General features: G+C 56.8%; 1 protein-coding gene across 2 annotated transcripts; it reads left to right on the forward strand.

Annotated features, from left to right (window-relative positions):
• The first annotated feature begins 8,355 nt into the window (after positions 1 to 8,355).
• THEMIS2 (thymocyte selection associated family member 2) lies at positions 8,356 to 16,888 on the forward strand. 2 transcript variants are annotated; one of them, XM_074562935.1, is made up of 5 exons: positions 8,356 to 8,488; positions 13,266 to 13,406; positions 13,506 to 13,703; positions 14,013 to 15,125; positions 15,816 to 16,888. In XM_074562935.1, exons 1-5 carry the CDS (start codon positions 8,389 to 8,391, stop codon positions 15,908 to 15,910), a joined length of 1,647 nt encoding a protein of 548 aa, XP_074419036.1. In that variant the 5' UTR covers positions 8,356 to 8,388; the 3' UTR covers positions 15,911 to 16,888. The 2 variants fall into 2 exon arrangements, with proteins under 2 accessions (XP_074419036.1, XP_074419035.1); XM_074562934.1 differs by lacking the exon at positions 15,816 to 16,888 and having other exon boundaries at positions 14,013 to 15,770.
• Positions 16,889 to 18,068: the final 1,180 nt, after the last annotated feature.

The following is an 18,068-nucleotide window of genomic DNA, read 5'->3' on the forward strand; positions in this document are numbered from 1 at the left end:
AGAGCTGATGTCTCCTTCAGAGAAGCTTTAAGGGAGAAGAAACTAAAGAGCCTGAATCTTTGCTGTCCAGCCTCTTGCACATAGGTGTCTGTCTTGTCATATATTCTGGCACACATCTGTGAAAGGTTTCAGTCACGCTTGCAGAATGATAGGGGAGGAGGAAGTCTTAAATACTGGATGTGCTCTGGTCATTCTGACACATCTTGCCACAGCCCGAGTTGTTCACTGTCGTCTTGCAAAGGCATCCGGATGGGGAGCTGCTCCATGTGCTGGCCTTTGAAGAACTGGCCAGTAATACTGGACTAACCCAGTCATGGCTGGACACAGAGACTTTTCTTGCTCATATCTTGGCTGTGATGGGTCATCTCCTGCCTGGGGTTCCTCACCTACTTCTAGATATGTCAAAGAGGCCTTCCTGTGCTTGAGCCTCAAGGAAATGGAAGCAGCATTTCTCCTGGTGGGTAAGCAATGGTGTGTTTATGCCCTTATCACCCCAGGGCAAGTCCATTTTCAAAGGACGTGCAACCAGTTCTCTCCAGTGTCTTTGTGAAAATAGTGATTTTATAACTTGAAGAGCTAGCGGGAGCCTGTTCTCTGTTAAACTGTCCCATATAGGCTTACCAGAGTGCTTAGTTACTTTGATAGCAATTTCAGGGTCCAGTGAAGATGAGGAAAAGCCTGGAGATGGGCCATTCAGGCAGTGGTTCCACTGCTTGCTTCAGTTTGGATACCACGAGTAGCTCTGATAATTCTTGCTTGTTGACAGGTCAGAGAAGGTTTGTGCTCCACTGCAGGGAGCATTAGAAACCTTCAAGGTGAGGATGATTCCGGCTGAGAGGCCGTCTCTGCTTGGATCCTAGCAGCTGATGTGACCCCCTGACTTCCCGTCTTCTGTGCTCATCTTTGTGGGATCGCAGTTCCTGCTTGTGTTCAAGGAGCTCTGACCTCCTGTGTGTTGTAAATTCAGGCCCTCAGCTGCAAACAGCAGCAAAGTTTAGGACTTTGACAAGCTGTGAGGATGACTAAAGGACTACCTAAAATCTGTGGAAGCTCCCGTTGTCTGTCTGATGTCCCACAAGGCCATTTCTTTGTGCAATTTTTATGTTTCCTCAGTTGAATTTGGACACCAGAAGAGCAGGTAGACAACTTTTCTCCCTGTAGCTGCTCGTGATTGGTGTGATTTTTTTTTCATCCCCATGACCTGAAGTTGGCCCGTTTGAGGCTTATTCCTGACTTCTCTGTTAGAGCTTTATTCCTGACTTCTCTGGGAGAGCTGCTCTGCCCTACAGCACAAGGATCATCTGTCCTGTCCCTGAGTGCCTCTGCTTCTGTGTCGCTGCTTCGCTTGCCCTGTCTTCCAGCCACACGAAGGAAACGGAGACTAAACCCGGTGGGCAGGAGGACTGGTACAATGAAAGGTGCTGAAAGCGAAACATCTTGCTGCTCTGAGCCTGGGAATGTTGTCCAGAGGCCAAGGGAATGGCTAAAATGGGCAGAGGAAGAAAATGAGTCTCACAAGCCCAGGTGAGAAGTCTGAAGGCTAGAAATAAAACCTCTGCTGTCATGTGGGGTGGAATGGTACTCTGTGGGTGAGAACAGGAAACCAGTAGTACGTTTTCCACCAACTGTCGCCTGAGCAGTAGGGACCCGGCAGAACGTTTGTCTCCCCAAGCAGCAGGGCAGCTCACAGCCCTACGCTCCGCGGGGAGGGTGTCTGTGAAGGCAGAGCACCTGGCTGCCAGCTGTCTCAGTGCAGATCCTGAAGCATTTAGGGCGCAGCACAGCAGGGAGACTTCACCCAGGGCTCAGTCAGGGTTTCAGTAGCACCAAGAGCTGTCATCTCCATCTGATACTGGGTACAACCCGTGGCGAGCAGCAAGGAGGTCGCTTATAGCGTGCTTTAAATGTTTTCAAGAGAAATGCAGGACTCTCAATACAATCAACCAGTCCTGACTTGGGAAGACAGAACCACTGGTTCAGTGGCCATTATCATGCTGTAAAGCTTATCTGTCTCCTGACAGCAGCAAGCTCGGTGAAAGCTGAAACGACGCATGGGAACATCTCTTCAACGACTTCCTCTCTGCCAGGAGACAGCACTGTGTGAATATTTCAGACAAGCTGGGGCGCTACAGAAAGAGCTCTGCTTTACGTGTTTGCTCTTCCCTTGTTATGCTTAGTCATCAGCCTGGGAGCACAGAAGCTTTGCATGACTTATGTGAATTGTTTGCTCATTGCTTCCTCTTGGGTTATGTACGGGGTTTCTTTTTTCTTGGGCAGAGGGGGAAGTATTCAATTCCATGAATAACCAGTCTCTAGTAAAAGGGCTTTTTCTGCTAAGCCTGTCTTTTGCAAAAGGCAGCTGTGTGGAACTGATAATAGCCCTCTGACTAGTGGCAGTTGCTAGCCAGCAGTTTTTACTCATTTGATATCGCTGGGCCCAACTGTTAGAGAGGTTTTCCGTTTTTCCATGTTATCTCTTAAAAACTCTCTCTCAGTTACTCAGTGTGCGGGACACAACTATGATGTAGGCTTTACAGTTGCTTGCTGCTGAACAGAATCCTGGTCAAGACCATCACTCACACCTAGTTCAGCATTTGAATTTCTGCAAACCACGGGGTTCTTCACCTATATTTGTCCATGATGTTAATGGTGTGTTCAGCTCAGGCAAATGCACAACTGGAGAGGAAAAAAAAAAAAGCAGTTGCATTGTTTCCTGGCTGACTGCCCGAGGCAGAAAGTGGCAGCTTCCTCTGATGCAAGTCAGATGACGCCCATCTACAAGAATGGCCACAAGGAGGATCCAGGAAACTGCAGGCCTCTCAGTCTGACCTTGGTGCTGGGGAAAGTTATGGGGCAGATCACCTTGATTGCCATCACAAGGCACGTACAGGATAACCAGGCGATCCGGCACAGTCAGCATGGGCTTATGAAAGGCAGGTCCTGCTTGACTAACCTGATCTCCTTCTGTGACAAGGTGGCCCGCTTGGCGGATGAGGGAAAGGCTGGGTGTTGTTTACTTGGACTTTAGTAAAGCCTTCGACACGGTTTCCCACAGCGTTCTCCTGGAGAAACTGTCTGCCCATGGCCTGGACGGGCGTACGCTTCACTGGGTGAAAAAATGGCTGGAGGCCGGGCCCGGAGAGTGGTGGTGAATGGAGTTCAATCCAGTTGGCATCCCGTCACAAGTGGTGTTCCCCAGGGCTCGGAACTGGGGCCTGTTCTCTTTAATATCTTTATCAAAAACCTGGGCAAGGGGATCAAGGGCACCCTCAGCAAGTTCGCAGGTAACACCAAGTTGGTGGGAGCGTCGGTCTGCTGGAGGGTAGGACGGCTCTACAGAGGGATGTGGACAGGCTGAATGGATGGGCTGAGGCCAATGGTGTGAGGTTCAACAGGGCCAAGGGCCGGGTCCTGCACTTGGGTCACAACTACCCCGTGCAACCGCTATAGGCTTGGGACAGAGTGTCTGGAGAGCTGCCCGGCAGAAAAGGACCTGGGGGTGTTGGTCAACAGCAGCTGAATATGAGCCAGCAGTGTGCCCAGGTGGCCCAGAAGGCCAACAGCATCCTGGCCTGTGTCAGGAACAGTGTGGCCAGCAGGACTGGGGCAGTGACCGTCCCCCTGTACTCAGCGCTGATGAGGCCCCACCTCGAGTGCGGTGTCCAGTTTTGGGCTCCTCACCACAAAAAAGACATTGAGGTGCTGGAGCGTGTCCAGAGAAGGGCAACGGAGCTGGTGAGGGGTCTGGAGCACAAGTCTGGTGAGGAGTGGCTGAGGGAGCTGGGGGTGTTCAGCCTGGAGAAGAGGAGGCTGAGGGGAGACCTTCTCGCTCTCTGCAGCTCCCTGAAAGGAGGGGGTAGCCAGGGGGAGTCGGTCTCTTCTCCCAAGCGATAGGACAGGAGGAAATGGCCTCAAGTTGTACCAGGGGAGGTTTAGGTTGGATATTAGGAAAAAATTCTTCGCTGAAAGGGTTATCAAACATTGGAACAGGCTGCCCAGAGAAGTGGTGGAGTCGCCACCCCTGGAGGTATTCAAAAGATGGGTAGACGTGGTGCTGAGGGACATGGCTTAGTGGTGGGCTTGGCAGTGCTGGGTCCCCTGCTCCTCATCACCCCTGTTAGAGCCTCAGCAGGGTAAGAAACAAAACCTCTCGTGGGTCCTGGCTCTCCCACCACTCTGCTGGAGAGCGTTAAGAACACGTCTCATCTAGTGAGATGATGCTGGGTTAGCATTAGCACAGGGCTGGGTAGTGGATGGCAGGGAAGTACCTGTGAGCTCCAAAAGGAGCATGGACAGGATCATCAAGGCGCTGTACGTGATGCTGCAGTGCCATCAGGGCCCTCTGCTATTGACGTTCCCTCTTTCTCAGCCTTCCTGATGCACAGCTCCACTGGCCTTGGCAATGAGCTGGGTCCTGCTTCCTGGGATGAGCAGTTCTATCACTTGGGGCTTTACTTTCTTCTGCTGCGCGTGCTGTTGCGTTGGAGCATCTCTAAATGCTGCCCTGCTCTTACAGGGGACCCCCCGGCAGGTGGCACCTGCTGGGCAGGATCACCTCTGAACTTGAACTCCAAGAGGTGATGATGCTCACAGAGGACCCTCAGTCCAGGGAGTGTGTGTCTAGCCTGAGCCTAAGCCATCCCGGTGTCACGCCCTGGGTGGCTGATGTGGAAATGTCTGCTGTGGGGAAAGAATAGTCTTTCCTCAGCCCCTGCAGAGTGCTGGAGTGCTTGCTGTGGGGAAGCGAGGGCTGGTTTTGGGAAAGGGGATGTGCTGGTTTCGATGAGCGTGTGAAATAAAGCAGCCGTTCTCAGGGCCCTGCCATGGCCTGCCCCTCCCCTTGCAGGCGGCGCGGGCAGATGCGCACCCGCCTGGGGAGAGCAGGAGGAAGTGAAAGTGTTCCACCCATTTACTGAGCTCGGTGCTTTGGCTGTGTTTGGGACGATGCAACCCTGATGTGTTTGCTGCCTTTTCTTCCTTCAACTGCTCTGTTGTTCCCAGAGGCATCCCAAACCTCGAGGGACTGCTACACGTGCTTCTGGGGAGCTACGAAGCAACAACTTCCTTCATCCGTCCCCTGAGGAAATCAAGGCTAAGCTACCAGGAGAGGACAGCAGGCTTCACCGGCCCTAAAGCAGAGCTGCTCAGCCCCTTGGCCCATAGTGAGCTGTCTTGAACGTGTCTCTGCCTCTCCTCACTCCCTTTTCCTTGCAGCTCTTCCCCATTCCTGAAGACGAGATGCTGCTTCCTCCTTGGCTCTGACTCACCATGGCCAAGTCCTGGCTCTTTGCTGGTGGAGCCCAGCGGCCTGAAGTCCCGCTCCTGGAAGCCTCTTTCAGGCAGAGCCAGTGAAGCTGACCACAGTTGCTCTCCATGGCCGTGATCGTTGTAACTGTGTCCAGGGCTTGGACACCTGTGTGAGCCCGTTTATTTTTCCAGGCTTCCCATGGAGATTTGCCCGCTGGGTCCTCAGCTGCCCTTTCACAGCCACGCTCTGCAGCTTGGGGTATCAGCGTCCCCCTTGAGCCTGTCTCCCTGTGTCGCTCACCGGGCATATCGGGGGCCCTGGGAGTCGGGGGCTGCTGGACCAGCGGTGCCCAGCAGCATCCCAGGAAGGTGTCAGTGAGCAGAGCTCTGGGGAGCTGCACTAGCACTGGGTTTCTCTGTGCCAGCTCTGCTCGGTGTTAGATTATCACGTGTCCCTGGGAGGAAACCTCAGCGAGGAGCAGGCAGCGTTTGGTATCTTACTCAACCACAATCAGCTTGTTACGTGCGAATAATGGACTGCTCAGCTGTCCGGTTTAGGCTACTGTGTGTTTCTCGTTCCTGAAGTGACTTTTTATTTTTAGACATATTTTTCTATGGCTGTTTTTCAAGCTAATTCCTTCTGTTCCCCTCCCATTTTCCCCAGGCAGGTAGCAGAGCACAGGTATGAAGGGGTGGCTGTGGCCGCACTCTTCTGTTTTGAACTAGACCAGCACGTCAGCTGGGGAGACCCTCATTCTCTTCCTGCAGCTACAAACATAGGTCTCAGTTGTACCGAAATCCACACCCTGGCTTGCCAGGGATGCTCACCATGACCACCGTCACCCGTTCCCTGTGGAGAGGCCCTGGAGTCAGCCTTGCCACTGGGGTTTCGGACTGTCTAGGCACGTGACTGGTTCCTCAGGGACTGTTTGAGAATGGAGGAACAGATGCTTGGTGTCCAGAGACCTTTGCTGTTGGCTATTCAGCTTACTCTGTGATTTCCAGGGCAATACACCTGTTCAGCTCCTCCCTGGACCCTGCCTTAGAGCAGCAAAACAGCCCCAGAGGGACAAGCTCTGCAGCTCTGGGGGCTTCTCTGTACTGTATTGAGAGTTTCCTGACCTCCCAGGGTTAGTTTGGCCCTGCCCTTCAGGGGTTCTTGACATTGTTTGGTACAACAAAATACACTTTCTTCCCAGCTGTTGATAAAAAGGCTATTTCTCCCAGGCACTCTGTCCCATTCCCATTTCACAATGATAAAGCTGATGGCATCTGAACTTCTGCTGCTTGGGCTCTTTCACCCGCTTTAGCTTCATTCCTCTGGTTCCACGCAGGCTCATGTGCCGCTGCCCTGCTGTAGATCTTGCAATGCCCCGTCAGCATGGGCTTGGCATCCCTATGCCTTCTGCAGTGGTGCTGACCCTGCCTGGGACAGCCTGTCCTGCTGGGGAGCAAGATGCTGGCTGTCCAAAAGGGGATGGCACGTGGCAGTTCCTGCCTCTTTTCCCCCTTATCCTCAACATGCAACACCACGGCCACGGTCTGGCTGTGGACAGGGCAAACCATCCGCAGGACTAAGACCAGGTCATGGCTGACAGGTCAAGGGAAGCCATCCCTCCTGCCTGCTCTGGGAATAGTGGACGATGTTGAACCCGGAGTTCAAGAGGAGGGATGTGGGAGAGGAACCACCAAAGGGCAACCAAGATGGTGGTGGGGCTGGGCACACAACCCGTGAGGAGTGTTTGTGGGAGCTGGGCTGGTTTTGTCTAGTGAAGAGGAGAAGGACAACCTAACAGCGGCCCGCAACTGCTTGAAGGACGGTTTTGCAGCCAAATTCTTCTCAGCAATGGCAGACGTGACAGCGAGGGCCAATGGCCACATCTACAGCTTGGGAGCTGCAGGCTGGGCATTAGGAAGACATCTCTGGGAGGGTGGTGCAGCCCTCTGCCAGATCGCCAGGGAGGTGGAAGGTCTCCATCCTTGTAGGTTGTCAAGACCTTGACACATCTGATCTGCTCTAGTTAGTCCAGCTCCAAGCATCAGTTTGCCCTGAAGTCCTCTAGACATCCCTGCTGCTGTGGCACCCTGCCCGCCCCACTGAAATTGCCTGGCACGGGGGAATCTCGGTGCGCCAGCACTCTGTCCCTCAGATTGCTTCATTCCACACTGACTAACAGCTGACTTCTGCAGCTGGAGGCAAAGTAGCCTTTTTTTCTGCATTGTCTACTTAAAAATATCTTTCTCCAGGTTTCTTTCCTACATTAAGTCCCATCCTGCTCCTGTTCTTAACCTGCAGCTTTGGTTTTATTTGTACGGGAAGTTAAAGGAAAATCGTTACAAAGATGAAGCTCATCAGGAGCAGCAGCTCCCAGAACTCCCATTCCCACCTTGGCAGCCTGTGGGGCCAGCAGCCCTGGACCGTGCTCGGCTGCTTTGGTGGAGGATGGGGCTCGTGTCTACAGGAGAGTGAGGCGGGTGCTGCTGCCTGTCCCGAAGGCGTGGGAGTTTGGTGCGGCCGCAGTGACACGCAGCCCAGACCCACTGACTCCCCTCTCCGCACGCTGAGTGCAGCCGGAGCAAGGTGCACAGGACGTCTGCGCCGGGGCAAGCGGGGTCTGAAAGCCCAGAGGTGAGCGGGATGGAGGTGCCCCGTGTGTTTGTAAGGGGCGAGGGCTGTCTGGACGTAGCCCTTCGCTTTCTCTGGCACGATCAGCATCCGTCGTCTGTCACTGTGTCTGGCACCATCACTCTGTCTGGCCCAGCCGCAGAGGGGCAGGGCAGGCTGGTACATGGGAGCCGCGCGATGGGGACAGCCCGGGTAGGACAGGCTGGAGCATCAGTCCTGCCAGGACAGCACCATGGCAGAGCTGGGGGGGATCCATTGGGGAGGTCCACCCTCAGCACCGGTGGCACCACCAGGGCCAGGACTGGGGGACAGCAAGCCACGATGGGGGCTGGGAAGTGGGTTGTCCCAGCGGCACGTTGCTCAGTCTGTGCAGGCTGGAGAGCTGCCGGCAGCGTCAGTCTAACGCCAGAGAGGGAACTTACCCCTGCCAGAAGCAGAAGTAAAAGGCAGGCAGAAGTGAAATCGGAGCCCACACAGTTCCCCTCTCTGCAGAGTGCCCCGGAGCACCCGGCAGCATGGCCATGGAGCCCCTCTCCTTCCAGGAATACATCTGCTCCCTGGACCCTGCCACCCTGCCCCGCATCCTCAGGATTTGCTCCGGTGTCTACTTCCAAGGTGAGTGCCGGCTGCCCACTGCCTGCAAAGGGTGCCCACCTTCCCCCTTCTGTGCCACCGCAGCCCGGGCTGCCCTCTCCTGCCTTCAAGATGGCTGGTCCCCTGCCACCGAGGTGCTCGTGTCCAGGGAGAGGCACAGGTCCTCGTGCCACTGTCAGGCGGTGGTGCCTAAGGCACGGCTGCTTGCAGAAAACATTCTCTTCTGCAGCCAGTGCCCACCCAGCCAAGTGCCCCAGTGCGTTCGGTCATGCTGCTAGGGAAGTGGTGGGGCACCAAAAACCATCCACGCTGGTCCTCCCAGGCAGCGGATTGCCTGCTGGTGGTGGATCTGGCAGGGATGGTGCCACGGGCTGAGCGGCTGGAGGAAGGTGGGGTGGCATTGCCCCTGGCCCCGCTGTGAGGAGTCCAGCAAGGGTACGGAGAACAGCCTGGTCTGGGCTCTCTGCTTCCTCCTGGGCCACATCCCCAGGGACATCTTAGGTCAAGGAGAAGCCTTGAAATGGGGTCAGAAATTAGCAAATGCTTTTGCTGGATTCCTGGGGCTCCCAAAAATGCTGGGAAAGCACAGCAGGATCCTGGAAACACCAATGTGGCAATTACCATCGGGACTTGTAGGATTTGTAGCATTTGTTTAGGTTACACTGACTTTTAATGAGTAGGAGAGCGGTTGGGTGGTCTCCCTCTGCTAGCTCAGTTAGGATGGATGTTTAGCTTTCCCAAAGGCTTCTGGTGGCCTCGATAACATCTTAATGTTGCTAAACGAGTGAAAATGCCGCTGTGACCACAGCAGCAGTCAATTTCTTTAGCAGTTGCTGGTAGTCGTGGTGAGGTAGCTGGTGCTTTCTGCTTCGCGTAGCAAGGGGTCGCGAGTTCACCTCAGGGAGGGGAGAAGGTTTGGTAGCAGCTCAACGAATGCAGAGATTTAGGGGTAGGAGGGGTATTGCTTGTGTTGGAGGGTATCGCGGTCATGTAGCCCGAGGAGCTCCAGCGCCAGGAAAGGCACATTTACCCCATCCCTTTGCAGCGGGATCGACCGCTGAATTTTTCCTGCTGCATTTCTCGTCTGGGTTGCATCGGATCAGCCTCCAGCCATTCCCGTTGTGCTCTTCTGTACTGCTCTTCTTTTCCGTTATGACCCCTGCACAGCTACCAGCACTGGAAGCTTTCCAGGACACAGGCTGTGCAAGCTTCTGCTTGTTCCTGATTCCCTAGAAATAAGCATCAGCCCAACAAAGGCCCCTCAGACAGACAGCTCCCTGGTCGTGCCTTCCCTCGGCTGCTGGCAAACGGTGCTGGACCTCGCAGACTGACCAGAAGACACTGGGGATCAGTCGGTGTCGCACCTTGCAGTGTGCCCTCCTCAGCCGATGAATTTTCTTGAACACCTCTGGATTTCCTGCCGCTACTGACGGTCTTAGTACTTCTGGGATTTTGTTAGCAAAAAAATTTGGGTGGATCCCCAAGATGTTAGACGACTGCTGCTGGTCTCAGCCCCTTCTCGGGCCCCTCTCTCAGCCACACGCTCCCCACCTCCTCTGCGCTCTTCGTCCTGCTGTATGTTGCAAAACCGCTCCAGCTGGTGCTGCTGCAGAGGTGACGAGCGCTCGGGGGTCCTGCACAGGGCATCCGCAGCCATGTGTGTCTGTGTGTCTTGCCGGCCACAGGCCTTGCCAGCCACAGGCCAGCCGTGCCACGTGTGCGTGGAGTTCCCTGGGTCTCCGCAGCAGCGGGTCAGGGCAGCCTGGTGCTGCGTTTCCTCCCTCTTTAGCCCATGCCCTCGATGCTGTCGTGACAGGGCACGGGAGGGCTGGAAGAGGGGAACCAAGGCTTACGCAACATGCAATACTTTCTGAAACTTCCTAGCTTTCATACGCCTCTTCCTGTGGTTTATTTTTTCACATTTATTTCCATTGCGAGGTTTCCCCGCACCCGGCGGGACGACACTCTCCTGGACGGTCCCACCTGCACTCCACAGGCGGTCAGTGGTGTGGCAGTGCCTGCAGCACCGTCCGTCCCTCTGTGCTCGGGCATCAATACCGAGGGCGGGGACACCAGCCCGTCTCTGGCGGCATGTCCTGCCCTGGCTCCGTCTGTGCTGCCCAGACCTGCTGGCCTGGCTGTGTGTGCCGGGGCCCTAAACCAACATGTTGCCACCGTGGCCAAAGGCACCGGCTCACCCCGTTCACCGGGTGAATCTGTGCCAGCCCCACCTCTGCCCACCGCTGAGCCCGTGGACCAGCTCTGCCTGTCCCTGAACAGCTGCCCTCCTTCCCCAGGACCCTCCACCCCCATCCTATAGCCCCCTTCTGCCGTCCCAGCGGTCGGTGGTCCCCTTGGCCCCGCCGTAGGCACCGGGGCTCCCTCAGGGCTGTGCACGCACCCATGAGTGCCAGGACACTCAGGCTTGGCTCATGTCCCAGCAGGACAAAGCCTGCGGCCAGGGCCAGGCCATGGGTCAGCCCTCTCCCTGCTGCCCTGGGGACCTCATCGCAGCTGGCCGGGCCGGGGGGACCCCACTATGTAACTGGCATTTGTTAATGGCACACGCCATGAGCACCTGTGATGGGAAGCACTAAATCACCGAGGGTGGCAGGTGGCTAGGGATCATCCAGACCAACCCCCAGCTCAAGCAGGGTCAGCAGGAGCTGGTTGCTCCGGACTTAGTCTAGCTGGGTTTTGAATATCTCCAATGATGGAGACTCCGCAACCTCTCTGGGCAACCTGTCCCAGTGCTTGACCACCGTCACAGCAAAAAAAAATGTTTTCTTGCATTCAGAGGAAGTTTCGCGTGTTCCAGCTTGTGCCCATTGCCTCTGGTCCTGGCACTGGGCACCACTGAGAAGAACCTGGCTTTGCGTCCTCCCTTCAGATATTTATGTGCATTGATGAGATTCCCCCTTGAGCCTTGTCTTCTCCAGGCTGAACAGTCCCAGTTCTCTTGGCCTTTCCTCATGGGAGAGATCCTTCAGTCCTTTCATTATCCTTGTGGCCCTTTGTTGGACTCTCTCCAGGCTGTCCATGTTTCTCTCGTACTGGGGAGCTCACTGGACACAGCGCTCCAGGGGTGGCTTCACAAGTGCTGAGCAGAGGGGAAGGATCACCTCCCTCGACCTGCTGGCCATACTTTGCCTAATGCAGCCCAGGACACCATTCGTTGCCTTTGCAGCAAGGGCGTGTTGCTGGCTCATGTTCAACCTGGTGTCCACCAGGACACCCAGGTCCTTTTCTCCCAAGCTGCTTTCCAGCCAGGTGGCTCCCAGCATCTGCTGGTGCCGGGGGCTGTTCCTTCCCAGGGGCAGGACTTTGCACTTCTCCTTGTTGAACTGCATGAGTTTCCTGTCAGCCCGTTCCTCCAGCCTGTGGAGGTCCCTCTGGCTGGCGTCATGACCCTCTGGACTATCAGCCTCTCCTCCCAGTTTGGTGTCATCTGCAGACTTGCTGTCGGTGCGCTCTGTCCCATCATCCAGATCACTCACGAAGAAGTTAAGCAGGATTGGGCCCAGTATGGATCCCTGGGGCACACCGCTAGTGACTGGCCTCCACCTAGACTTGGGACCACTTATCACCACCTTCTGGGCCCTGCTGTTCAGCCAGGTTTCAGTCCACCTCGTTACCTTCAGTCTGCTCATCCAGCCCATTCTTCATCCGCTTCTCTACGAGGATGTGATGGGAGATAGTGCCAAAAGCCTTACTGAAGTCAAGGTACCAATATTCACTGCTCTCCCCTCGTCCATCGAGACAGTCACATCATTGTAGAAGGTGATCAGGTTGGATAAAGCATGATTTCTCCATGCTGACTAATGCCAGTCACCTTTTCATCCTTCATGTATCTGGTAATGGTTTAGCAGAATTATCTGCTTCATCACCTTCCCAGGGTTTGAAGGGCACATGACTGGCCTGTAGGTCCCTTCCTTGCCTCTCTTGAGTGACATTTGCTTTTTTCCCAGTCTTCAGGAACCTCTCTCGATTGCCCGTGACCTCTCAAAGATAATAGAGAGTGGCCTCACAAAGTCAGCACATCCTGACAGGCCCCGCGGGCTTATGTATGTCTGTTTCGTGCTCCCTTACCTGGTCCTCTTCCACCAAGGGTAGGTCTTTCTTGCTCCAGAATTTCCCCCGGGTCTCAGGGCCATTCCTTGAAGGCTCGTCATACCTGTAAAGACTGAGGCCAAGAAGGCATTGAGAGTATCTGCCTTCACTGTGCCCTTTGTCACAGGTCCCCTGCCCCATTCAGCCGCAGACCTGCGTTTTCCCGTCTCTTCCTTTTGCTCTTGGTGTCCTTGTAGAAGCCTTTCTTGTTGCTCTTCACATCCCTCAGCAGATTCAGCTCCGGGCTGGCTTTGGCTTTCCTAACCCCATCCCTGCATGCTAGACCACATGTCTCTGTGCTCCTCCTGGGCCACCTGTCCTGCTGCCACCACTCACACACCTCCTTTGTATGTTTGAGTTCAGTCAGGAGCTCCCGAGTGTTTGACAGGAGCCCCAACCACCTGAAGGTGTTCTGAGGGAGCAGTAAAGGCTTACAGAGGGTGGTGAGACACTGGAACAGGTTGCCCAGAGAAGCGTGAATGCCCTGTCGTTGGAAGTGTTCAAGGTCAGGTTGGGCAGGGCTCTGAGCAACCCGATCAAGTGAAAGATGTCCAGGGGGACATGTCCATGGAAGGGGATTTGGACCAGATGATCTGTGAAGCTCCTTTCCAAGCCAAACCACCCTGTGATTCTATGAAATGCTGGTAGAGGCATTTTCTTTGAGGAATTCTCCCTCCTCACCCTGCAGGGTCCGTGTACGAGATTTCGGGCAACGAATGCTGTTTGTCAACGGGCGACCTGCTGAAAGTCATGGCCGTGGCACTGCAGAAGGTCATTTGTGAGGACACGGTGACAGGGCGGACAAAAGAGCTGCCGCCAACGTTTAAGGGTGAGCAGGGCTGCCCCGTCCCAGCCTGAACCTGGTGGGTATCCTCCTACGGGGGGAGACCATTGAAGCCCCCGTGGGCTCAGCCTCCTTCTCCCACAGGTTTTTTCCAGCCTGCCCCAGCCCCAGGGTCGAACCCGACACTGCGGACACCGTTCCTGGGTGGCGGGCAGTGGGGCCTGACGCTGCACCAGGCGCTGGGGCGGTGCAACGGGCAGCCGCAGCCCCTGCTGTGCCCTGCCATCAGCCCCCACACCCTGCTCCTGCACCCCGTCTACGAGGTGCAGGCCGCCATGCACCGTGAGTCTGGACGGGGCTGGGGGGCTGAGGTGGGAGCCCGGGGGGTTGGGGTAAGGTGCTGGGGAGTCAGGGATGCTGTAGGGTCGGGGTGCTGAGGTGCTGGGGGAGCGAGGCTGTGGGGTCATGGGGGGGATGCTGTGGGGTTGGGATGGGGGTGACAGGGTCGGGGGCCTACACCGGCTTGGTGCTGGGACCCCCAAGCGCAGGGTGTGGGTGGCTGCAGGTGGGGGGGGTCATGAGGTGGGGTCATCCCCCACATGGGGCCAGGGAGAGGCCGAGCACAGGGTCAGGGCGGCTCTGCCCCTGCAGTGCGTCGGGACGTGGTGAAGATCCCCTCCACGCTGGAGGTGGACGTGGAGGACGTCACGGAGGAGGCGCAGCACGTCCACTTCGCCCGGCCGCTGCTGCTGAGCGAGGTGCTGAGGATGGAGGAGGCGCTGCCGGCCCAGGCTGAGATCCTGGAGGGTCCGGGCGGCCCCGCCATCTTTGAGAGCGCCTGGGTTTCGCGGCTGCAGCGGGGGCAGCGGCTGCATCTCCACGGCCGTTCTCCTGCCTGGCGGGTCCTGGCCTCGGCCCCCAGCAGTGGCCGCCATTTCCTCCTCTCCAGCGCCTACCAGGGCCGGTTCCGCCGGCGGCCCCGGCAGTTCACAGGGGTGCAAGAGCTGGCGGCCGGCCTGCGTCCCGGCCAGCGGCTGCACGTGGTGGTGACGCAGGACTGCGAGGGCCGGGGGGACGACGTGCCTCCGCTTGGCGTGGGCGACCGGCTGGAGGCCCAGAGGCTGCAGGGGAGTGGCCCTGGCACCAGGCTGCTCTGCCACCGCCACGGCGGGGAGGAGGAGGATGGCGAAGAGCTGCTGCTGCCGCTGGACCTGGGGGGTGGCTTCGTGGAGGAGATGTGTGACGGCAAGAAGTACGGGCTGGCGGAGCTGCTGGATCAGCAGCCGCTGCCCTGCGAGGTCCGGGTGGTGGCCGCCGACCCGGGTCTGGAGCGGGACGCGCTGGGCGCCCTGCCCGCCCTGCGGCTGGAGGCCCGCCTGGACCAGCCCTTCCTGGTCGGCAGCTTCTGCCAGGAGCCGGAGGAGGGCTTCGAGATCCCGCCGCGGTGGCTGGACTTCTCCCTCCTGCTGAGCGAGGGGTCCGTCCGCTCCCCGGCCCCCTGCACCCTCCGATGTCGGGTGGAGGAGCTGACTGAGGCCTTCTACTACCGGCTGCTGGCCCAGCTGCCCGGCAGCGCAGCCCCGCCACCCCCACGGCCCCCCAAGCGGACACAGCAGGGGATGAGCCCTGGGAGATGTCACCCTACAGCCCCCAGATCCCTGACGGCAGGCGCCTGCCTGGCTCCTCCACTGCCACCGCTCCCAGCCCTGCCCCAGCCGAGCACCTCCAAACAGTATGGCCGGCGGAGAGCCCCCAGGGATGCAGGTGAGACCCCCAGCACCTCACGGGCCCCGGCCCCTCCGCGGGGCTCAGCCTGGAGATGCACTGCCATGGGGGGAGGACGGGGCCCCCCCAGCAGCATCGGCAGGCCATGCTGCCGGCCACCACCTCGCCGGGGCTGTCCTCATGGGGACCTGGGGCAGGGACGCTGAGCTGGGGACGCCTGCACCCCTGCCAGCCGGGCCCCCGTGGGGGCTGCACCTCCCCACCCCCTCGTCCTGGGTGCAGGGGGGGACCCACAGGTGATCACCCCACCCCTGTGTCCCACACGTTGGGGGTACCCACAGGGTCTGCCCCATTCCCTTGTCCCACACATGTGGGGTAACCCATGGGGAGCTGCCCCATCCCCTTGTCCCACACGGGGACCATGGCATGAGGGCACGCAAGGCTTGACCTCAGTGGGGATGTCACGGTGAACACTGCCAACAAGCCCTTTTCCTCCATCTGCTAGCGAAGGGGGCGCCTTCCCTCCCCACAGATCGCAGGGGACCCGTGGCCACAGAGGCTGGTGTCTGCGGTGACAGAGCAGCTGCCACCACACCGCAAGAGGCCCTTCTCCCCCCACCCCGGTCCCTGCCGTGTCGGTGGGGAGGGCAGGTCGGGGCCTCCCCCGCCGGGATTCTGCGCGGTCCGTGGGGTGCACGTCCACAGGCTGTGCTCTCCCTTCCCTTCTAGGCACAGACAGCGACAACGGTGAACACGATTACGAAACTGTGGATGATGACATTCAAAAGACAATTCGCAAAATGCAGGCAGTTTTTCCCTTCTAGTCCTCTGGTTTCTGGAAGCCACCCAGCCTCCAACTACTCTGAGACCTCACGTGACATCGGTTCCTTGCAGAGGCTAAATACAGCCCGAGGGATCCACAGCGCAACCTCCAACTGCACAACTCCTGCAGAAAGGTGCCCACTTTCCTCGAAGGCAAGCTGCCCACACCCCCTCGGGACAGCCCCAGGCACAGAATAAAGCCCCCTGTTGAGCTGTGGGCTGCGTCCTCAGCTGTCACCTGTGGGACTCTGACAGCACCAGACCAGCACACAGCTGGGCGGCCACCGTGATGCCACTGAGATGCCAGGTCCTGAGCTACAGATCTCTGCTCCGCTGCATTACCACGGTGGCTGGGCTGGGATTACGGACGCTTCCAGATGGAGATGCTTTGGGGCCAGCGCATCCAGACAGTGTTTGGCACGTGGGGTGGGATGGGGTCAGGAGGAGACACGACAAGGTACTTCACACAGTGCAAGCGATGCCCCAGCTGGGGCTCAAACGGCTGAGTGACACACCTAAGCACATCAGAAACCCACCTTCATAAGGCATTTTTCTCAAGTACAGCCAAACTCGCTTCCCGCTCTGGCCTAATTTCTCACCAAGGCTGCAGAAACTGTGTAAAAATATTGTGGCTTTAGATTTTGCTGGCTTTCTCATCCATTTTTAAATGCACTTGCAACTGGAAGTAATGTTTGTCCTAGGCCCCCACGACCCCCTCTTGCTTGTGAGCGTGCTTGTCGCACTCCTGCAGATTCTTAGCACCTACGAAGGTCCCTGCTGCACTCATTGCACTGGATGCAAAAAAAAGACCTGGAAACCAAATAAGGTCCAAAGTTCAGGTCTTAATTTCCTGGAAGTTTGGCAAAGCCCCGGGAAAGCAGCCGAGACAAAGACCTCATAGTCCTGATGCGCATTAAGGGAAAAGAGCTGACGAGGGGAGAGCTTTTCACTCCTGCATCACGCAACTGCACTCCTTTCACATCAGAGCAGGAAAATAAATGTCATTTAAGATCAAATTGTTGTCCCTTTTTTCCCCCTCTCCCAGTGAAGAGTAGCTTTGGGTTGAGTTTTCAGTTCACGCCGTTCCTCACTCAGTGCCTAGGGCAGAGTCCCGAAGCTGCAGAGAGGATCTCATTCATTCAAGCTTGGCTCGAGTCCTAGCTTGGGTTTGGGCTGGTTTCCTCCTCTGGCTCTGCCCTGGGATTTATGCTCCTGAGATCAGCACTGTGGGAGAGACACTGACCATTGCTGTTGAGGTCCTTTCATGGAATAGTCACTCAAGGAGGGAGAACCCAGCTCTCACCTGCAAACACGCGCTAGCCGTTCATTAACGGCACCTAAATCATAGGATCAGATCACAGGATGGTTTGGGTTGGAAGAGACCTTTAAAGATCATCTGCTCCAATTCCTCCCACCAGCCCAGGTTGCTCGAAGTCCTGTCCAACCTGGCCTTGAACATCTCCAAGAACGGGGCAGCCACAGCTTCTCTGGGCAACCTGGGCCAGGGTCTCATCACCCTCATCGTAAGACGTTTCTTCCTTATGTCCAACCTAAATCTACCTTCTTTCAGTTTAAAACCGTTCCACCTTGTCCTGTCATTACAGGCCCTGGTAAAACGTCCCTCTCTATCTTCCATATAGGCCCCCTTTAGGTACTGGAAGGGGCTCCAAGGTCTCCCCCGAGTTTTCTCCAGGCTGAACACCCCAACTCTCTCAGTCTTTCTTCACAGCTTCATACGATGTACAAAGATTCAGCCAAGAGACACACCGGGGTGGCAGGGGCCAACAGGTGTTTAAGTCTCTGCAGAATCCAATTTTTCCTCCTCTTGGGGGAAAAAACTAATCCCTGGACCATGGCTGGGGAGAAGATGGGCTCCAGGGAGGAGGAGAAGAGGAGCAGAGCAGAGCATAGAGGAAACCAGAACAACCGAAAACGCCCAAGTGTTTTTCCTTCTCTCCTTTATTTGAGACAAAAAGCATTCAGAGTTGGGATTTCACTGTTATTTCACAGTTTTAAATGCAAACTTTTTGTGAAGCAGCCAACACCTCTGTCCCCTAAGCCCTATTCCAAATCATCCCACTGGCCAGACAGCAGCCAACGCTCCTGGATGCTTTGAAGATCAAACACCAAATGGAGACTAGGCAGACTTAAACTCCCTCC

Source organism: Larus michahellis, chromosome 19 (assembly GCF_964199755.1).
Source record: "Larus michahellis chromosome 19, bLarMic1.1, whole genome shotgun sequence".
Classification (NCBI taxonomy): Eukaryota; Metazoa; Chordata; class Aves; order Charadriiformes; family Laridae; genus Larus; species Larus michahellis.